Genomic DNA, 22,651 nt, shown 5'->3' with positions numbered 1-22,651 from the left:
TGGATGGATGATGTTCTTCTGTAGGAGCTAACCTTTTATATCAAATTACATCTACATATTTACATCTATTTAAACAATATGTTCCCATGCTAATCATAGCTAATGATAATTGAGTCACTGATAACTGGCTAACTCAATTTTTGTAATTTTGCAGGACAGCCTTTTAAATTTATAGCTGCAATGAAATCTGAGGGTGTATATCTTGGTGTTTTTTTATGGCAACAATGACTTCTTCTGTTTTACTGATTTGTTTTTTTATTAGTAATTTTAAACATCACATCAAATCTAACAATATTTCATGATGATGATGATGAATGTGTTTATACCAATATGGATTTCCATCCAAGCTCAACACTATGTGAGTCTTCTACAAATCTCCGAAACTCACCAACTTGGATGTTTTTGTGGGAGCAGAAGCCTGGTTTCATGGGCGTGGCCATTTTGGAAATGGAAATTCACCCATTTGTTGCACATGAATCAGGAAAAGGGCTGAGTGCATAATACACTGCCCCCTAATTTGCAAATTTGGAATTAAACCATTTTGATTTGCATTCATCCTTATCTGTTTTTATTTATTTATTTTAGTCATTTATTTATTTATAATTTTGGCAGTTTTGGTCCTCCATGGATATGAGTTCAGAAGCAGGGAATAAATAGTCATTGGAAAAATAAATAATGCTCAATTAAAATAGATAGCCTACCTGAAAAATCTACTTAAAGTGAAATTCACCACACCAAATCAACTTTTTGTTGTTGTTGCTGATATTGAGATAACAAACTTGGAATGGTTGGTGCAAACAGTCAAGTCCGCTCTCTTATTTGCAAGGCTTTCAGGAGTGTAAAACACATATTGCAGTGTTTTCAGCCCCCCAAAAAACATGTTGTCAGTAAAAGTGGCAACGTAAGATGGCTATCCTCTGGCTTAAGCCGCTAGGGTCCAGTCCCATCCACATGTTTGGGACAGTCCATTCATATATAAGTCCGATCTCGGGACGGCCATTTTCATTTTGCCATTTGCTGTCGACTGAAAGTGACACAATTTGCTCAGGTAACAACCATTTACCGCACAATTTACGAACGTCACATGACCAAACTCAGTAAACATGTTAAGCTGTGTGGTAGTTACCTGAGCTCTAAGCAACAGTGATGTCATTTTCAGTTGACAGCAAGTGCCAAAATGGCTGTCACCAGAGATGGATAAAAACGGGTAGATTTTGCTGCTTAAGTCATAGTCCACAAAAGCAACATCTCGTGAAGGTGTATCGAATATATTGTAGAGAATACTTTTGGGTTTACTTCGTCTTTAAAGCCGTATTGTTATGCTTCCACCCACCAGCCTGCATTTGAACTGCACATCCGCTCACAAACTTTTGGACGGCATTAGCTCTGTCCACCTACCTTGACGTCACGCCTGTCGTCCAGCTGTATGTCTGTCGGTGTCATCTGTCTCTGTGCTCTGATATGAGGATCGTGGCGTCATCATTGGCGACAATGAAAGCGGCACCCAAGTCGCATTCGGCCTGTGACAGCTTGACGAGTGCTCCGCTAGATGCGATGCCGTGTTCGGGCCGCTTTTCTCGGCTTCGACGTGCCCTTTCCCGGTGTGAGGAGGTCTGCAACAAGGCGTTGAGGATGAGTCAGAGGGCCTTTTCAATCAAGACACGGGTAGACGCTGTAGGAGGCAAAAGCAACACGCAAACGGTTTCTCTGCCCAAACTCAACACACAGCCACGCACCGTCGTCTTCCAAACCAAAACACAGACGCACAAAGGCACTCCGGACAAGAAATATAATCCATATAAAAAAACCGAAGGTATGTTAATTTTACACGTTGTTGCCTATAGTGTGATGAACGGGTCATTCCAAAATTGATGGATAATTTAGGCACCAACATTTTTAGGTAACACCCAATTTAATTTGAATCGTCCATCTCAACCATCAGCGTTAGACATTTATTTTTCACATCACAATTTTTTTCCTGTGTTACACACATTCAAGCGTCTGAAAAACATTAAACAAAAAAAAATCTTAGGTGAAACCTTTGAAATTAAAATAAGGTTGCACTTTATTTCAATTCAATTTTCAAGTATCAGAGTAGCAAATCAATGTTTGTGTCTGGCAACTGGTCAAAAACAAATTTAGCTATATAATAATAAAAAGAAAGTTTGGTATGTCTTTTTCTGATGACATTTGTAACCACTGTTATGTTGGCTTGAGTGACACAATACTGAAAACACTCACACAATATGAAGATATTAGGTTGTATTGACTCCACAATACATAGTTTGGCTAATTCTAAACTATAACTGCATAGCACTGATGCATAATACCAACAAGTCCTAGGACTGTCTCTATTATACATAACCAATAAAAATATGACCAGTTACAGAAAATATCACCAAATTCCGGAATTACCCAAATTGTGGACATTTGTTGTAATAATGTAAAACATACATGCATGCTGTTATAATGTAATATAACTTAAAACATGTCAAACTCAAGGTCCACGACCCATATCTTGCCTTCCACATCATTTTCATTGACTTCCATTCAAAACTAGCAATGCAAATTATAATAATCTAATGCAGGTGTGATGAGGCAATTATTGTGTTTCTTCTAGGGGACAAGAAGACTGCCTTGTGTTCTAGCCACATAGTCAGCATAATAAAAAAGAAACACTCTGTGGAACCATTTTGAACTGAAAATGAAAATTTTGATTTATTTGAATTTTTTTTATTATAATGTAAATAAATACCATCCATCCAACAGGCGTCTCAATTTGTGGGTACCCTTAAAGAAAGAGAAGGCCACAATGGTCACTGAAATATCTTACAAACTGATTTAAGTAGGTAATCAAAATTTACCTGTGAAATGAGGTACCCTTGAATGGATGGTGTTGCACAACCTTTTGAGGCAATCACTGCATCTCTATCTCAATGACCCTGATGCACCTATCGACTAGTATTTTTGCCCAATCATTGTGGATTAACTGCTCCAGCTGTCTCAGGTTTGAACAGTACCTTGTCCTGATTAATGTTAACGCTCCTCTGACAGATGTTCGATAAGATTTACATCAGTGCTCATACAAAGACACTTTCGAAGTCCAGTGTTTTTTTTCTTAGACATTCTTATGTGTCTCAAGTGTTTTGGGTCATTTTTCTCCAGGATGGCTTGATAGTTTCAGATGTCATTATACCGTCCACAAGTTCAAGGCACCCTGTGCAGGGTGTAGCAAAGCAGCCTCAAAACAAAAGAGCCCATTCCATGTTCCACAGTAGGTACAGCGTTCTGTTCTGGTATTGTTTTGCTCATGAGAGAAAATCTCACATCAGTTTGCGGGAAAAAAAAATGGGCAAGTTAGCTTAGTTTGTCTATAGATGCAAAACCAAACCATACAAACAACCATACAAACCTGTGGAAACTTGGAGGAGGCTCAATTAAAGTATGTTCGGGGGCTGTTTGACACAAGGAGTTTTGAATTTGAAAGGGTTCTACAACAAGATTGTAAAAATACCCCAAGAATGGCTAAGGTGGGGGAAAAAAACATTGCACTAGAAGCCCTCATCTAAGTACCCGTGAACATTTGTGGAAAGAGCATTAACATTTTTTTTAATACATTCTTGATTTGATAATGAATGTAATGTATGAAGAGCAATACTTTAAAAATATAATAAAAAATAAAAAGTTTTTTATATACTGTATTGCAAGAGGCCCAATCCAAATCAACAACTTGAATGCTTTTCAGAAATAAAGCTGAAGTTGCCTCCAATCAATAGTGGCACAAAGGCCAGGATCCATTCATCGTACTCAAACAGCATAAACGAGCTGAAAAACCAGAACTATGACCTGAAGCTGCAACTGGTCGAGGTCAAGACAGAGACCAAGCTGTTGAAGAAAGTTCAACATCGCCACACAGTGGCACTGCAGCAATTCCAGGATTCTGAGGAGGGAGTTTCTGAGGTTGGTGATGGAAATCTGTCACATCTAGGGGGGGGGGGAATAATTGGAAGAGTTTGGTTACAAGTATTTTCATTGGAACGTAACTGTTAACCACAAAACCATATTGTCTTAAAAAAAAAGAAGCAAAAAGTAATTGTTGCGCAACAAACTGTTCCTCGCAGGTACTAAATCAGAACGACGGCGAGGTCCGAGACTTGCAAAAGTTGCTTTGTGGAACGCGCACCTGCCGTAACAACCTAGCCTGGAAGCTACAGGTTACCGAGAAGGAGCTGACCAATGTTAAAGACAGGATCCAACACCTCCAGCATAGGGTCGTCAAGGAGCAGGCCTTGCCGGCGAAAGATGAACTCTCACGCAAGCTAAATGAAGTCTCCATAGAGCTGCAGGAGAAGGACAAGCGAATAAATGTATGTTAAGAAACAGGTGAAGGTAGTACCAGCCCCATTAACCGCACCAACATTGAAGATGAATATCAGATTGTCTAATGAAGCTATTTTTCATTTTTAGCTTGCAGGTGCAGACACATTGCTTGGATTGTATCATTTTCAGGTGTTCAAGTGTAGTTTGGTCAGGTCCTATTTGAGTGACTGCTTGTTGCCAGACAGAATTCACAGGAGGCAACCATATGTGCCCTTAAGGTCACCAAACAAGCTGCCATATGCCTGTCAAGGTCACAATGCGGATTCTAGGGGCAATTGGGGGCAAAGGTCTCTGCTGCTTCATCCAGGAGAGAAAGGAAACGAAGATTTGGCAATAACTAAATTCAGACAACTTTTAGAGAATTAGACTCCTAATTTACATGTACAGTACTAACATGAGACGAGTGACATGAGTTACAATTTTTTTTTTTGAGATAAGACCCATTGATCGGCCCATTTTTGTTTGCTATGACTTGACTCATTGAGGCATTTTCCGCAATAAAAAGTTAATATTTTGTCCAGAATTAATTCAATAACTTTTTTATTACTGCTGAAAATGGCTTAATGAGTCAAGTATCCCTTTAATTTGAAATACGAGCGCTGCTTGGTGGTGTCTGGTGACTCAACTCACTTCACACCATGTGGGGGATGCCGGCCTACATACAGCCATTACTATTCGTCTTTTGTTGCCAGAAGAAGGGCGGCCAGTGACACGCACAGATAGACAGGGGTGGGGGGTAACGGCCCGAAAATGGAGGTTCCGGAAAATCACGAAATTCACAATGGCCGGTCCGCCCCTGGTTACTGCCAAACTAAACAGCACACAAAGAGTAGTGCAACCACACGGCTTCCACGAAAAGCAGGAATGGATTATTTGCATTTCCATTTATTTATTTCAATGGGGGAAAAACAATTTGAGATATGAGTGTTTTGAGTTAGGAGTGTGGTCCAGCTCCATGCAACTCAAGGAAGTGTCACTTTAGTTTTGCTAGTTGTGCTGGGCCAGAATTGCTCAACTTGACATTGCAAATCATGCAGTTTGGACAATGACGGGGGGAAGTCAACCTTAAACATTTCTTGACAATAATATGTTATATGAGACCTCACTAGTCTAAACAATCTGATTAATATTACATTTGTGGTATATGAGTTTTGAAGCATGGCAGACATTTTGCTACATACTGTCGAGTGAAGATGACATCACAGTTGCTCAGTGCTCAGGCAACGACCAATCACAGATCACCTGTTTTCTGAGGCTGAGCTGTGAGTGGAAAAATGGCCGCCTTCTGAAATTGATAAAAACTGTTGGATTTTGCTGCTTAACTCACATTTCACAAACACAATATTAACCAGAGTACCGTATTTAGACTAGTGGGGCTGCATAGAACATATTAAGAATAATTTTTTTTTGGGTTGACTTCACCTTTAACTACATTTTTAGAGCATTTTTAAAACAATCACCACTGATTTCTTAAGATGGGGCATCAGATACCATGAAAACAACAGGCTCCATTTTTGCTCAACATTACAATAATAAAGAAATCACGCGACGTACCATCACAACAGGCACAAGTCGACGATTGATCGCACCAAATTCCCTGTTGTCAAGGACAGCCAAGCGGGGCGTGTCGTCATGAATCATGACTTGGGTGTGAGCCTTGACCTTTGCCAAGCCCTGCGGTTCGATTAAGCCCAGGTTAACTCATTCACTGCCATTGACGGCTATAGAAGTCAAAAATTCATTTTTAACTATTTCTATTAGTTAAATTTTTTTCCACTTTTGTTAAGAGTAAAACATTTTTTTGTACATTTAGACCAGATATAAAATTTGTGATTAATGAGTTAACTATTGAAGTAATGCGATTAATTACAATTAAAAATTGTAATCGCCTGACGCCCTAATTTTAATTAAAAAAATTTGGGGGGGGGGAAAGAATTTTAAAAATGAAAAAAAAAGATTATTAAAAATGAAGTTTTTGAAAAAAGATAATTTAAAAAAAGAAAAAATATATTAGAAATTAGGTCGTCAGGCAATTAAATTTTAATTAATTAATCACAATTTTTATGTGTTCTAAATGTACAGTAAAAACTTTTTTTTCTAGATTTTCATACTTTTGTCAAAAATTGGAAAAAATGTTAAACTAACAGAAATAGTTCAAAGGAATTTTTCACGTCTAAAGCCTTCAATGGCAGTGAATGAGTTAAGAAGCACTATATATTTTGAAATGTACCATACTGTCAACTGCGGAGTCTGGTGGAGCACTTCTAATGCAAAACCACCGCTGTACCAGATACTGGAAAACTTCACCAGCAATGAAGTTATTGAGAACAGAGCATACGGGAATAGGGCAGCATGGAAGGTGATTTAAGGGTGGTTTGCGCCAGCCAACCAGTAAATTGGAAATCTGGATTTGTTTTCATGAGCAAGACACTAAACCCCTTTGCTATTTAGTGTTTTTCATGTGCAACCCCCTTATACCATATCTGGTTTTGTTGCGTGTAAAATGACTCATGTTAACACTACTTAGTTTGATTACTTTCTATTAATTATTCTCTTTGATATGTTACAGGATTTGGAGAGGTGTAACAAATTGCTACGAGGCTCCATCAATCGCCAAGCAGCAACAGAACACAAAAAAATCAACACGGCCAGAAAGACATCTTTCTGTCTACAAACACAAGTTTATGAGTTATCCAAGGAAACTCGAGTAAATTGATTTTTGTTGTTCCTATTCAGACAGAATTCATTGAATACCACAGAAATGGAAGATTAAAAAAGTAAATATATCTATTTGATGATTAAGAATACACTGTTTTTTCAAACAGGACATAAAAAGAGAGCTGGAGATACACAATATTTATGCCTTGAGACTCCAGAACCAACCAAAAAAGAGAGGTACACTAAGCCAAAAACTCAAGTTAGTTGATATTGTCAGTGATATCTCAAGATTCATTTCTCATTCACAGGCAAACTGAACAAGTTGGTCCAGACTGAGGTAGTCGTCTCCTCGCCACGCAGTGAGTCTGAGAGTCATGATAAGTCAGAACTTTCGGATTCTGAAGACAAGCTGCAAACCTGTGGCAAATCTGCCGGAAATGTTTCCACTGAGCGACGCGTTTACCAGGAGAGTGGACCTCAGGAATCATACACAATTGAAGGTCCAAGGAGTGACTTGGCCGATACTCCAGGTGAGCTACTAATGTCTCTCAGTGTAAACCAACATCATTACGAAAACAATCAACAATTTGCACAATCCATATCACAATAACATGAGACCATGCATGAATGTTTGTTAGTTTCAGAGGTTACCGAGGTCACCACTGAGCCACCCGAGGTTAGTAAGTTAATTACTGAAGAAGAGGTGTCAGAAGAGAAGAAATCAGAGGTGGTCCCGGAGCAGCCAGTGAAAAAAGAAGAGAATACGGTGGTTTGGTTCCCAACGCCACCTGTAAAGAAAGTGGTGAAACGCAAACTCCAAAAACGTAAATACATTTTCTCACCAGTGGTTGAGAACTTGCATAGGGGGAAACCAGCCTACCCCGGGCTGACCCTAAATCAATACAGAAAATTACTGAGACAGAGGAAAGGGGTCAGTTTGAGTCGACCACGTTCTTCAAAATCACCAGCTTGGAAATCGGAATCCGTAGACAGTGGCTCCCCGCGTGTGACCCATACACCCCGGTCTCAAGTGACCCATACACCCCGGTCTCAATTGACCCATACACCCCGGTCTCAAGTGACCCCTTTAGTGCCACCTCCAGGCTCAGATTTGGCGTCAAACCGTGCTGACTCACAAACCTGAGCTCTATTTTTACTCAACTCCGTTGAGTATTTGCCCTGCTACCAATTTGTACCAGCTGGTTTTAACAGCAGTTCATTCTTAAGGATCAGGATTTATTCTTTTTTACTCACTTGGGATCAAAACTGAACCTAAGCATGATAAATGCACACACCCAATTTCAAATTAGATGCGAATACGCCTACACACAATCACTCTCTGGAGGGGTTAATAAAAGCTAAGATTTAGCTTGACAAACACTATTGGACATTCTGTGATGTTGTTATCGCCTCACCACGGACAACGAAAAAAGTCAAGTATTCAAGGTATCATTTAATGAACCTGAGAAGGTGTTCATGTATCGTCTCTATCAATGGAGCATTGATTACTATTAAAAATAAGAAAATCAGTTGAATCTTGGTAGGGCGCTGAAAAATGTACTAATGATAACACCTGCTACCTCAGTCTTCATCTGTTAGCACAGTAAAGCTTGGATATAAGAAAATGATCCTTGAATGTTTTAAGCTTATTTAAAAATTATTTTGACATGGATTGTATCATCGTGACAATCTTCCCTTTTTACTTTGCTACCTCAGCCATTTTGAGTCCTACATTAAAAACATATAGGACTCATTTGGCATGTAAAAAAAAAAAAAGTGGTTAAAATTAGTGCTAGTCTAATTTGACCATTGACCTCATCTACCTCAGCTTTCTTGTGTCGATAAGTTTCTTTCTCTGTCCAAGAGCACTTTTAAGTTTGACTCTTGGTTGTGAATGGGGAACTGATAGCTAAAATACCATGGCAAACTTTTGCCAACTCCTTTGTAGGACATAGTATAACCAAGGACTTGACTTGTTGGGTTGGGGATTTAAAGATGTAGGTTTAAAATTAAAGGAGAAAAAAATACGGAAGAGCAGAAGACTTGCTATGGATCAATGGAAACACGATGTGCTTGGCACTGCCCAGGAGCCTTGAGCAAGGAACCAACCTCCAACTGTTTAGGGTTTGACTGTTTACGCAGCCCCTTCACTGTCTAATCACTCCCTTTGTAAATGCATGTGTGTATTCTGGTATATGTGTATGTAGTAAATTACAGTAAAGGAATGAAAGAATTTAAATTCAAGGACTGCTATTTTTCTTTAATAAAGCTGCTGATGTGGCAGAAGTAACTGCACTTACACACACAATGATATGAATAACATTTTGGCATGAACTTGCTTTATCTGACTGCTGCTGCTTCCAGTTTCCATTGCACTTCTCAGGAAAAACAAAAATGACCGGCAATTCACCACCTAGTGCTATTTTGTCGTGCGAGAACTAAGTAAGAATTCTGTGCCGGTGAGTGTGAAAATGGGTTTGAATCCTGCTTGGTATGTTGTTTTAAAAAATAATTTACTACAATTTTTTAACATCAGCCTATAGGCTCTGAGAGTTGTGGTTAAGGTTCGGCTGGTAATGCCTTATAGCAGCCTATCTTCGGTGGCAAACCAAAATTAAACTTGGTGAAAAGACATAGAACTGGGTGAAGTGAGGCAGGAACCACGCCCAGTGCGGGACTCCATCCGGTGATTGACCAATCAGAGCTGTTCATGGAAAAATAGCACTGGCAGGAGAGTTGATGGTCATGCACGACCAAATTAAGCAGTAAAGAATTTCAATGAAATATAGCTTTGGATATTTCATTAGTTATTGTTTCATTTTGACTTTTTTTTTTTAAAATTCAGTTAATTAGAATTCACTTTCAGAGTGGGGTTTTTTTTAAATTTTTTTTTAGATATATATGGCATATTTGTTTAGCGTTGGATAATAAACAAACCAAAAGTGCAATAAATTTTTTATTCTGTCAGCTGTGCAGTCCGCCACTGCTCGGGCCTGGTAGAAGAGAATAGACTGCTGGGATTGGAATAAATGAATACAATTTCATAGAACAAATATTAAAATTTAGTCATTGCTGATGCTAATGGTTAAGTTATTTGCTTGGCTTGACGGCTCACCAAACAGGGTTGTTATGAGGATGTGTTGAAAAAATCAATAAATCTGTCTTGGCTCAGTAGTAGAGTGATATGTCCCAACCCAGCGGTTGAGGGTTTGATCCCCATCCCTAATTGTGACCTTGAGGAAGATACTGAACCCCCAGTTGCTGCTGATGCTGCGTCATCAGTGTGAAGCGTTATGAGGGCCACAACAGATAGAAAAGCACTTCAGGCTACACGTAAAAGGCCACCATTTTACCATTTTGTATTCGAGTGACTTGCACGGGCAGAAAAAGCAAAGAAAGAAAATTCGAGTTGACTTACACGGGCAAGAAAAAGCAAAGAAACAAAAACAGGGACTTCCTATTCGTCGTTGCTATTTCTGTCCATGTATGTTCAGCAAGGAGCTGGAGGCTAACTTCACTGTCCTGCGGCCGACTGACAGCTGAATTTGCCAATCAGTGCTGCTCCTCCAGGGGACAAGTCACCAATCGTGCACTGATGGAGCCCGGTGGCAAAAAATAGCCTCAGCGGTGCGCGCGCGCGCGCGCGATTGTGTGCGTGCGTGCATGTGGCGCTGCTACTTCTAATAATAGAGGAGGGAGGGCTACCTTCTCCCTTAAGAACATACTTGTTGCTTACTCTAATAAGAAAATAGCAACATCATGGTTATCAAAGTGTTTCTCGCCACCTCATCGGGATCCACGGCGGTAAGTTTGGACCTTTTATTATTGTTTTATTCTCATTGCAGCGATGTTTCTTTGCTTGTATTCTCCCAAACGCAATGCAACGCCAGTCGCCTTTCAACGATTTGGCATGGATCTATGTTTGGTAACACATTTGCAAGCGAAGCCCACTGACTAGACCAAAGGCCCGCAAGGCAAGTTCTCATTACGAACCGTGCCGGACCGAATGTCCACAGTGGTGAATGGGTCACTTTTGGCAATAATTTCAGTTTGTGGGGTGAAGCGGCTGAAACCCCCCCACTGTTGGAAAGCGCTGCTGTGTTGCCCGATCCCTTCTCGTGCACAGGCCTATTTGCATGAGTGGGGAGAGCCTGCGGTGGGGCTTCCCAACCAGCATTTCCCAACTTTTATCGAGCCAAGACACATTAGAGAAAAAAAAAAAAACACATCTCAGGTAACCCACCCAACATAAATACAACTGGATACATTACAATATGTAGGCCTATCGTTTGCCATCAAGTGCATTTTATGATACATCGATACATTAACCAAAATACTATAAATAATAAAAAAATATTATTTAAAGTGAAAGAATAAGACTTTGCTAGAAATTAAAAATGAAAAAAAGTGACATTGAATAATTTCTTGTAGTACACGTGTTGGGCTCATGTCACACTAATGCGCCATGCACATTAGTGGGGAATCACTGCTCTTAAAACATAGATGTTTGATTACCATTAATTATTCTAAAGTACATTTGTTATTTTAGGGTTATGTATGTGCATTAATCAGTACTAATAGCTCCCAATTTTCCCCCCCAAAAAAAAAAGTTGGTGACGCCTGTACCTGTACCTTACTTGTCGTTAATATTTGTCAACTCTGGGCATGTAAAGCCCTTTAAGACTCTTTTGTGATTCAGGGCTGTATAAATAAACTTGACTTGACTTGACTTACTTCTAGTTACCACTCTAAAACTTTATCACTACATTATTTTCTTTGTTTTAATATCGCGCTGGACCTCTTGTCCTAGAAAACAAAGTTGTTCCCTGTAATTCCAGATCAAGAAGAAGCAACAAGATGTGGTGGGCTTCTTGGAAGCATTGAAGGTGGACTACACTCAGCTGGACATCGCCTGCAATGAGGAGAACCGCAAGTGGATGAGACAGAATGTACCAGAGGAGAAGAAACCCTCCAACGGCATCCCACTGCCCCCTCAGATCTTCAATGAAGAGAGCTACTGTGGGGTCAGTGTAAAATAGCAACAACAATGTGATAATTATGTCATTCATTCATACTCACGTTGTACATTTATGAGATAAATTGTTGATAAATAATTTGATGTTTTTATTCAGGACTATGAGACATTCTTTGATGCCAAGGAAGATAACTCTGTATATGCCTTCCTGGGATTGGCCCCTCCTCCTGGTTCAAAGGTCAAGACTCTTAATTCTTTTCATCAGTTCATTTTTCTCCCCATGCTCTCTGTATTCAATTGTTCTCTCAACACCTTGGTGGTCCCTAAAATGGTCATTTTGTTTAATGTTTAACTATACACCACAACATTACGTCAACCAGCACTATCTAGGTTTGGGCTGTAACAAGGAGTCTACCTTTACAAAAAGTATTGACATCAGATAATCAATTTTAATTGACCCTGTCAGATTACTGCAGTTTGCATCGCTTTTGACATACCTCATTATGCAGAGAGCTGTTTATAATATTTTGAAACAGTTTTGAATAGGGATGTCTTGATCACATTTACCCGAGTCCAAGTCACATGAGCAAAAAACTTCCCCTCCCCCTCCCCTGTCTTTAACAAGGTTTTATAATTTCTGCCACACGAAATGCTCAATTTGCAGACATTGCAAGTCACCGGTGCACTGTTTCCGTTTTCCACATTGAAATATTTAAATACTGCAGACATTATTTATTATTGTTACATGATGCTAGCTTCACGTTAGCTTCCCGTGACAACTACCAGAATATTACACCACTTTACTTCCGGAGACAAATTCTTAAGTGTTTTTTAGAAATGCACATATTTACAGAAACATTTAGCGAAATATGAAGTCTCATTTCAGACATCTGACAAGTTAAGCAAATTGGAATAAAGAAATAATTAAATCTGCTGTACTTTTCGCTTTTAACCCTTTAAAGCCTGAACCATGAAATTGAAATATATGAGAGAAAATTCTGATTCTTTGAAAATAGAGTCGTTATTAGTCCTGTTGAACAAACAATTTTTTTTATTTTTTGAAAATCAACTTCAACATATGACTTTTGATTTGTGTCATATTTGATACATCCGGCCACAGTGCTTTAAATTCATACATTTATAGCTGTCAAAAATATTATAATAAACAGACATATCAAACATATTAGTATTTAAAAAAAATCTGAAAAATAATTTCCCACTATTAATAAGTCCAGGTGTCTCTTCTTTCTCAATTGGGGCTATCTTGTTAGGTCGCTGGAAAAGCCATCAACTGGGTGATACTGCCCTCTAATGGATTATCCGTGCAATGCATGTGTGAGTTCATATACGTCAAGGTTTTAATGGGAAAAAAACATTATCAAAATGTCTTGTATTTAATATAATACGTTTGGCGTTATAGGGTTAGTGACGTAATGATGTTCTTTCTAAATGGCTAAAATTTCACTTAGCTGCAAGAGTCAGCAGTCCCATTCCAAATTTCCGCAGGAATTTTTCTAGTGTATCAATATGAGGTATCCATATTCATGAACTGGACTGAAATCACTGGACTGTTCCTCCCAAACTTTCCAAACAGTCAGCATGTTGCCTTTCTGTTTATATGAATCCTTTCCTCAACACAGGAAGCACTGCAGGCTGACAAAGAACACATTGTGGAGAATGGCACTCACACGGAAGAAACCAATGAAGAGGAAACCCAGGATGACTCAATAGTAATGTTTTATTGATGCATTTTACTTTCATGTCTCGTCAGCTTGATCACACTCTCACGTTCCTTCAGGTGCACCTGTCAAGTCTTCACATTAACACTAACTACACCATCACTGTACTCACAATGATGCAGAGTTGTTTTTCCAACACCCTTCACCCACATCAACTTGTTTTGATTGCTACAAGTTGGCAATGACATGCGATGTTGTCCTTTGGGGATGTGAGTGACAGCTAACCATGATAAAAAAAATGTAATTTAATGCACGAATGTTTTATGTTATTGTCAAGGTTCTAAAAGTAAGCTGACCATCTGCCGTACTCACGTGATCTGCTTCTACTTTGTTTTGTATTCTTTGTTAGTGTGCACTAAAGCCTCTTTTTAAATTTCCAGAATGTCTCCAGTTGACGTGTGTGCCACTCACTTTGCATTTACTGTCTAACAAACCTAATGTATTTACCCTGATCACCAGTTTGTTGTTTTCACCTACAAAAAAACAAAGGAGGTTCCAGAAGCAGACCGGAACGGGGACCCACATGGAGAGACAGAGGAAGGCGAAGGTCTCGAGGAGGAAGCTGGAGCAGAGCTTATGGAAAACGAAGTCACGGAAGGAGGAGAAGATGAAGAACCCGAAGATACAGTAACTGATGGCCTCTAACTTTATTTTGCTTTTCAACCAAACATTCCGAAGATGTTCTTCACTTTCAGTATCCCAAAAATCCCTTTAACGTCCTTTTTTTCTTTACTAAGCTGTTGTTTCCTGGTTCCTGGTGACTACGTCTCTGCAGCAATTCTCTTTCTTTTTTTTTCTTTTTTTTTAAACTAATCCTCAAACATTCTTACTCTTTCAGTCAAAGTGGCAGGATTTCTCGCTGTTTCACTTTTGTTTTTCCTCCTCAATGTCTTATTGTCAATCAGTTGATGATAATGTCGTATCAAAAAAATCCTTGTGTCCTTGTCCATCCGTCTCATAAGGTCATCACAAATCCCGTGTTGTGTGTGATTCTGTTAGGTCAATGTTCAGTCTCTAAGTCCATGTTGTCTTTCTGTTAACAGGGTCATGCAGAGGAAGATGAAGAACAGGTATGTTTTTTTTCTTTTTTTCCATAGTTGCTGGAAATGCAATTCCAATTTGCTTGTCCTCTACTTGGTCACATTTCGGAGGGTGGGGGGCATTTGACTGCCCTGCATAGCAGAGAAAGAACATTAATTCTGTGATTCAGTCACAATTCTGTTAAAAAAAAAGTAACAGTCCCCTGATTCCATTGCACAAAATGATAACGTGCTGAATGTCTTCCTCTTTGTGCTATTTTATTGTGCAGCATGTTCTACTTTTAACCTATAAGCTGATGAAAGACATTCTAACATATTCTAGCATGGCCGTTACTCTCCATTATGGAAAATATTAGAATATCAAAACAAAAAACATTAGGGGCTCCGTATTTGTGTGAGAAGTGCACAATCGTTGACATGATGGAAGCAGAAATAGGCTCTCTGGTGTCCATGCAGAAGATCAAAGTACGTAAACATTTATAAGGAAGCGCAAGCAGACCTCCATGGGCAGATGATGCAAAGTTGGCCCGCAGGGCGATCACAGATCACTGCTGTGAAGTGGGTACTTGGAGATCGCCTTCCACTCCAGTCGTTCGTGCCCGTGAAATGATGGTTACCTAGTCAGATCCGTTTTCTGTCTTTCCTCAGGTGTGGTGATTTCTTGCAGTTCAAATTAGAGGCACTAGATGGGGCCAGAGATTACTGTTTTTTTGTTTGTTTTTCGCCACAGATATTTTTAGTTGTTCTCTGCTTACTGTCAGGTCAGTTTTAACCAATATGACAGTAAGACATTTATTTATTTATAAAAAAATATATATATATGTAAATACCCACTTTAATGTGTGGAGAAATTCACAGCTGAAAAAAAATACAGTTTAGTATCTACATTTTGTGCTCTTATTTTTGGTCTTCCAATACTCAATTTTGGCTGCAACTTTTAGTTTCTCACTTTTTTTGTGGTGGAACCTCTAAGGTTGGACACAACCTTTATGTGTAGGTGCTGGACTTGTTTAGATTTTGATTCCCTCCCGATAGATTGGGCAATGGTAATAATTATCTTCCCATTGCCAACGTTTAACAGGGAATATTTTATGCAAAATTTTAACATTTAACTCATACAAGTTTAAAAAGATGCCAACAACTATTATTGATAAAATGTATAGCAAATAAAAACACTCAGAGGCCTATTTTTGTGCCCAGTGCAAAGCGTATAGTCCAACTGTGCGCATGGGTGGAGTTGTCCATCTTTTGGTATTTTGTTAGATGGGTGCAAGTTGAAGGGGGCGTTTGCGCCCTCGTGGGAGGGAACACAGCAGACCGCCTTCTACTTCCTTTTTTTTTTTTCTGGAGAGCTCAGTATTGTTCATTCGGTAATTTTACCGATTTTACATGTCATCATCATTGCTCTCACTTTTTTATTTTATTTTTTTAAATATATTTTACCGCCTTCTACTTCCTATGGTGCATCCCTATTTTCCTCAAACATTTGGTTGAATTCCAAATTGTTCAACATCATAGGTTTTCATCTTTAGAGGTTACACAAATTATTTCCCAGATTGTCACGGCCCGTTTAAACAAGCTACACATCACAGATAATCATATAGCTATTAAAATGACATCATTGACACGCAAGGGCCGATAGGTCTGAATTAACGCATGTACTCGAAGCAGATTTTACAGCGCTCGTATCTTTCATAACTTTATTGACTCAACCTGTTTCTGCCTCTTCATGCACGCTGTGTGTGGCCTCATGTCCAACTCTTGGTTTGCTTGCCCCAGGAGGAAGAGGATTTGCGGTCGGAGGTAATTGTCCATTGGCCATCATCCCTGTGAACTAGTCATCACACATCTGAGTTTGATGCCACAGAATTCTTGGCAGTCTTTGAGGCTAAGAGCATTTTGGTCTTGCTCTCTTCCTCCCATTCATCTTTATACGTTACTTTAGTTAACTTGTGTTTTTCCCCTCTTTTTCCCTTTAACATCATCTTCTTCATTTCAGTCCTCCTGACAACTACAACTATCCTATCTTTTTTTTTTTTTTTAAGTAGACGACTTATCGATAGTACATGCCTCTGCTCTTTTGCTCCCCAAAGTCTGCTAACCTGCAATCTGTTATCATTCCTTATAGGAGGAGGAGGAGCTACAGCAGCTTGAGGTAGAAACACAACTTCTTTAATTCATATCTTACTTATTCTCGATCGCCCTTCACTTTCCATCACTGTCCCCGTTTTCCAGTTGATCAGAAATTCCCAAAATGTCTCCACCATGCCTCATCTTATTAAAACCTGTAATCTGACATCATTGTCAAAAGCGATAACATATAAATCGCACAACTTACCATTTACAAGATAATGACTTCATTACTTATTTTTTATTTTGTAATTTGATAATTTCATATACTTGCATTATATTGCAATTTACTAATATTGTATTTGTGAGCAGTAATATGACAAATACAATAACTATTTTAAAACACGGTTTGTTTCCATACAGAAGGGCTCAAGCATTTAATAGAACAAAAAATATAAACAGTTTCTTAATTAGGAAATTTAATGAAGTAAACTGCAACTGCATTTGACATATATATGATATGTTTTGTACCAGGACTTATTTCACAGTATTGATACTCACAATCGTCTGCCCCCTTGTGGCTGTTTTACAATCAGGAACTAGAAATTACAAGAACAGAAAATTGTCATTAATTTCACGCAATTTTAAGGATAAGTGCTATATTGGTTTATATAAGTCTTTCTTTAAAATTATCTATCATCTTTTGAGGTGAGAAATTGTATCCATCAAAAGTACCATCAGTATCGTTACTTGATATCAGTATCAGTGACTACTCGAAGAGTTGAGTACTCGTACTGGTATCGGTCAGAAAAAAAGTGGTATCGAACATCACTTGTTTTAAGTACTGTACTTCGTGGTTTGAAAAGTTTTTGCAGACAAAGTGGTGCTCGTCCTCCACTTCAAGTTCAAACATTACACTCTATAACCTATTTAGGATTTCATACTAAATGTTGATTGACAATTTGCTGAACACAAACACATCAGACACTCCGGAAAGTTGCTGTGTCAATATTGAAAAAGTCATCAGCCCAACATCTTTTTACACAGCAAGGCCCAAATCAACTCTTGAAAAAGCAACAACTTTGTGATGCATCGAAATTCACAAATCCAAGTTGAACTAGTCACAAAAGTGAAAAAAGGTTGTGTGCTTTCCTGAGACATTCCAAATTCTTGCCTGTTTTTTTTTTGGCCGCACGCTTCCCCGCTTTGCTTGGCTGCTTTCCTCTAGTCTCGTCTCTTTTTTTTATTGCAGGTTGACGAAGAAAAAGTTTTTAAAAAAAAGTCATCATGTCCTTTATTCTTCCCTCTGTGTCGGTGTGGATGCTGCATGACCTGGATTCATAAATTCCTACAAGCATCATTAAAACAATACATTTTGTATCTTTTATTCAGGATTGTAACATTTCATGCTTTTGAAAATGTGACCTTTTTAACATGCACATATATATTTATTTTTTAACATCGCGTGGTTTTATTTTTGATAGGAGGAAGAAGAGGCTGACATTGACGAAGAGGTACCTGTACTGTAGATATTTGTTTGCTGTGGTTGTGTTCAATGCGTATTCCAAAAAGTTGTACCTTCAGGAGTATCTGTTATTGTCAGATGGTGTCCTTAATAATGTTGCTTTCGTACCTTTGAGTTTTTCACCTTTTGGTTGTAAAAGTGTAGTTATCCTGGTGTCCATTAATGAAATTATACCTTACTCCTACTACTAAATCTTTTTTATTTTTTGTTTTCCCCCAAGGCTCCAATTCATACAAAGGCCTATCTGTTGAAGGTTTTTACTGCCAGGACAATGTTTTTTTTTCTTTCTATTTCCTTAAAAGCAGGTGGCAACATTTTGTTGTGCTGCTCTTGACTGTTGACACAAACATAGCGCATGTGGACCAGACAAGTGGAAATATGTTGCCTTTTACATACCTCAATTTTTTGTACATATTAATTGAATAACCACTAACATGCAATCCTGTGCTACCATCACATTGTATTTATTTTTTCCCCTTCGCTCTCCTTCTATGTGTCCAACAAGGGAGAATACTTGGAAGAAACACAGGTAGTTTCTGACTAACAGTAGTAGGCTGTTAATTCACTAACCACTTTGTCATTAATCTAACAGTGTGTTTCTCTCAACAGGAAGAAGAGGCTGAGTAGTTGAGTCAAGGGAACACACTGACGCCCTCCCATTTTAGGTAAACGTCATCTCCCGTTCCCTACCACTGGGTGGCAGTAGAGTTTTATTTACCATCACGAGCCACTACACTTCACAAGTTACACATCTGATCCCATGATATAGATAAAAAATTCTGCCTTTGCAAAATGTGCCCCTACCTTTGAGTATAATATGGGTGACTTCAGAGCAATCTGATTGGATGCATAATCAGGGGTTTAATGTGTTACCATGACATAGCCTACTGTAATTGCCTCTTTATTTTTTTTCTACCCATGACCTCATAGTTAATTTTGTTATAGTGGAACCTGAACAAACAGGTCACACTGTTTACATCTTGACTGAGATGCAATCCACTGAGCGATGGAGCTACTATTAAGCCTGATAAAAAAAAAAAAGAAGAAAAAAGTTAAGCAGTGTTAATATTTAGATGTAAAACTGCATCATTAATAGAGTGACGAATGTGCAAAGGCCTTGGGTTAGGCTTGCAGGTGTGTCGATTCGTTAAAAAACTATTTTATAATGACGACCTATTGGTTTAAATTTTTAGGTAATCAACTACCCCCCGCCCCCCAATTTAAACTGCTCAAAGCAGTATTTTCTTCTTGAGAAACTTTATTAAGTGAGATTTTGGGCTAATAATTTTCGCATATTAAACAGCCTTTGAAAACAAGTCAGACGGATCCTGCCAGCCTATATGGGGCATTCGCCCAGCGGCTCGAGCTGCTAGCCAATAAGTGCGCTAACGATTTGAACAGGTGCCGTATGCAACAATGTCTGTGTAATTAAAAATAAAATAGTGAACGTCCTAATTAACGATTTAAACATCATTTCAGGATGACATGTTGAAGTTGGTGGTACAGTTTGCGATGGTAATTTAACCCCTAGGCGTTATTGTGACCATTTTTTGGCTTTTTGTTGGTTCTGACCAAGCCATTTCAAAATAAAATACTGCCCACGGGTTAAACTATCCAATTTGTAGTCGGGAAGACGAGTCAGGTTAGCTTTCATGTCCCCACACGCTTCAATGAACACCTTCAAAATAAAAGCCTACCAAGGCATTGTTGTCTGCGTATTAGTGCATTTGGGAAGATTTTATTTTGAAGCTGTGTTACAGTCATGCATAACATTATTAAAGCTAGCTTGACTCTTCCTGACCATGCACACCTAATTAACCAGTAAGAAAAAACAATCCCTGAGCATTTTTTAAAAATTGAGGCACTTAAATTACTCGAGAACTTGTTTCACCGCTCGCGTGTATTTTGTATTTTTTCGGAAAATGTTTGAACTCCAAATTACGTGACTGTTGGGTGTTCATTTTTGCATTTTATTTGCGGCACATGCCATTGTTGTTTAATATTTGTCTCACTTAGCATTGATCAGTTTGCTTAGTGGAACCAAACTAAAGTTCACATGCTAGCAGATTCATTGAGCCCAAACACGCCTTTCGGATTATCTATCGTAACATTGAAAATACCAAAGTCTCAATTTTGGCTCCTGTCAGGCAGTGATGCTAACAATCCCACATAATCCCACTCTGCAGAGCTTCTCTTTTTCGTCAGTCTTTGCATGTTGGGCTGTTGTGACCCACTCGAGGAAATACGCAGGTTCTGGAAGAGCGAGCTTTGCAGAAATTGCAATCCCTCCCGAGCCCTGCGAGCCCCTGTCACAGTGCGTTAGCGGAAGCTGCCAAGTGAGATTCGGATGCGCTCGCGGAGGAGTGGCTGGATTGGGTGGCACACTGGCAGAGTGGTGGCGGCTGCCTCCACCGTCACATCCACTTGGGAAATGAGTGACCTCCTTTTTGTTTTGCTCTGTTTGTCCAGCCTGAAGGATCCTCCTGTGACATCTGTCCCTGACCCCTGACCATTGGCCACTTTGGCTCCTTCGGGCAGCATCTTGACTCCTCCCCCAAGGCAGCGCTGCACCCGCCTTGAACCCCTCCCCCCCAAAAAACAAAAAACAAAACACTGGTCATGTGCTTGAAGATGTCAAGTGAAAAGTCATCATCGCCTTTTCTTCTCTTTTGACTGCAATGATGGATTGAATTTTTATATTTTACATTTAGACACTTACTACAGGACAAACAAATACGTGCAGAGTAGCATAGTGTTGCAAATAATGTCTTTAATGTTATTGTGACTAACAAATTTAGCATGTTTTACATTCAAAGACAAAGAAATGACCCTGCTATACAATTTCTTGTTACCTCAAACTCTGTTTCGGGGTTAGAGATTCTCCCTCTCTTAATTTTTTTTTTCCAGTTGTTATAGCGACACAATGCAAACAGACAGCTGCATGGATACTACAAGCTATGATTTCTAATGAGCACATCTTGAAAGACTACAAGCTCCGGGTGCCCATAAAGTCTGGGTACATAGTAAAAAACCCACATATTTCTTAAAACATAACAATTGTATTCAATTGTAATGTTGGCAAATATTTTCAACATGTTTGACATCATTTTCAATGCATAATTTGATGTGCTTTGCAAAATTCAGGTGAACTCGATGGAATAGGTCGAAAGTTAAATTCTTAAGCAATTTTGCGGTAAGATCATCCTTGTCGTCTATTTAAGAGTGCCAAGTCGTTTTGTTCTTTAGACAGCCATCTTCAGTCTGTGGAGGAAAACTAATATGAATACATAAAATCGTGAAATCCCTTATGTACCCAGACTTTGTGGACACCATGTACAGTGACCTCTGACAAAACTGTTGTCGAAACAATGCACTTTCTTAAAAGAAAAATGTGACTAAGGCATGGATGCAAATGGAAATTGCAATAAAGTAAAAGTGGTTTTAAAAAAAGATCATGATTTAGTGGCTGTATTTAGTAAGTATTTGCATATTTATAGATCAATGGAACACTATTCAGAGCCTGGCAAGAATGATGGGACCATGCAGTTTTCATTATCTTTATCATCATTCGTAGCTATGTTGTCTCTAGGCCCTGCCCTAAAAAAAATATTAAATTTGAATTCATAGCGAAGACAATTAAATATTATTTTAATGCTGTCTGAATGCAACTAAACAGCTGCTTTGGTTTTAAAAGGAAGTAATAACGCAATGACACATTTGAATGAAATGGATGTGACGGTGGTTAGCATGTCTGCCACAAGCTTCTTGTTAAGAATCTCACTTGCGGCCTTCCTGTGTGGAATTTGCACATATATATATATATATATATATATATATATATATATATATATATATATATATATATATATATATATATATCCAGACACCACTTTCACATACAATTAAAAATGTGCAGAATTTCACTCATTCACTGCCATTGACGACTATAGACGTAAAAAAATAATGTGAACTATTTCTATTAGTTTAACATTTTTTATGAAAACCTAGAATTTTTTTATTGTACATTTATGAGAGATATAAAATTATCATGCGATTAATTACGATTAAACGCCCCTTATTTTTAATATATATATTTTTTGATTAGGCTCGCCAGGCCATTACATTTTTTAATTGTAATTAATCACATGACTTCACTAGTTAATTAACGATTAATCACAAATTTTATCTGTTCTAAATTAAAAAAAAATTTTTTTTTTTAGGTTTTCATACTCTTTTTAGCAAAAGTGGATTTTTTTTTGGAAAA

The 22,651-nt window shown here is 38.5% G+C and overlaps 2 protein-coding genes across 11 annotated transcripts; both read left to right on the top strand.

The window, feature by feature from the left end:
- Positions 1-1,389: 1,389 nt before the first annotated feature.
- LOC144052387 (uncharacterized) lies at positions 1,390-9,225 on the top strand. The gene is made up of 7 exons (XM_077566393.1): positions 1,390-1,813; positions 3,746-3,960; positions 4,122-4,367; positions 6,950-7,087; positions 7,206-7,275; positions 7,347-7,568; positions 7,677-9,225. The coding sequence occupies exons 1-7, from the start codon at positions 1,462-1,464 to the stop codon at positions 8,180-8,182; spliced, it is 1,749 nt and encodes a 582-aa protein (XP_077422519.1). The 5' UTR covers positions 1,390-1,461; the 3' UTR covers positions 8,183-9,225.
- Positions 9,226-10,693: 1,468 nt separating this feature from the next.
- sh3bgr (SH3 domain binding glutamate-rich protein) lies at positions 10,694-21,820 on the top strand. 10 transcript variants are annotated; one of them, XM_077566159.1, is made up of 12 exons: positions 10,694-10,842; positions 11,877-12,062; positions 12,171-12,251; positions 13,654-13,743; positions 14,242-14,379; positions 14,796-14,822; positions 16,572-16,595; positions 16,921-16,947; positions 18,347-18,376; positions 18,893-18,916; positions 18,997-19,052; positions 20,857-21,820. In XM_077566159.1, the coding sequence occupies exons 1-11, from the start codon at positions 10,798-10,800 to the stop codon at positions 19,012-19,014; spliced, it is 690 nt and encodes a 229-aa protein (XP_077422285.1). In that variant the 5' UTR covers positions 10,694-10,797; the 3' UTR covers positions 19,015-19,052; positions 20,857-21,820. The 10 variants fall into 10 exon arrangements, with proteins under 10 accessions (XP_077422285.1, XP_077422289.1, XP_077422290.1 ...); XM_077566163.1 differs by lacking the exon at positions 13,654-13,743; XM_077566164.1 differs by lacking the exon at positions 14,242-14,379.
- The last annotated feature ends 831 nt before the right edge of the window (positions 21,821-22,651 follow it).

Source organism: Vanacampus margaritifer, chromosome 5 (assembly GCF_051991255.1).
Source record: "Vanacampus margaritifer isolate UIUO_Vmar chromosome 5, RoL_Vmar_1.0, whole genome shotgun sequence".
Classification (NCBI taxonomy): Eukaryota; Metazoa; Chordata; class Actinopteri; order Syngnathiformes; family Syngnathidae; genus Vanacampus; species Vanacampus margaritifer.
The sequence above is the reverse complement of the archived record's forward strand: the minus strand, read 5'-3'. Positions and strand labels throughout refer to the sequence as shown.

Bases quoted from the DNA above. Each gene is read 5' to 3' on its own strand.
- LOC144052387 (XM_077566393.1), top strand. From the start codon at position 1,462: ATGAGGATCGTGGCGTCATCATTGGCGACAATGAAAGCGGCACCCAAG. The intron at 3,961-4,121 runs GTTGGTGATGGA...TGTTCCTCGCAG, and splicing joins CTGAGGAGGGAGTTTCTGAG to GTACTAAATCAGAACGACGG. The intron at 7,276-7,346 runs GTACACTAAGCC...TCTCATTCACAG, and splicing joins GAACCAACCAAAAAAGAGAG to GCAAACTGAACAAGTTGGTC.
- sh3bgr (XM_077566159.1), top strand. From the start codon at position 10,798: ATGGTTATCAAAGTGTTTCTCGCCACCTCATCGGGATCCACGGCG. The intron at 10,843-11,876 runs GTAAGTTTGGAC...CTGTAATTCCAG, and splicing joins CCTCATCGGGATCCACGGCG to ATCAAGAAGAAGCAACAAGA. The intron at 12,063-12,170 runs GTCAGTGTAAAA...GTTTTTATTCAG, and splicing joins ATGAAGAGAGCTACTGTGGG to GACTATGAGACATTCTTTGA.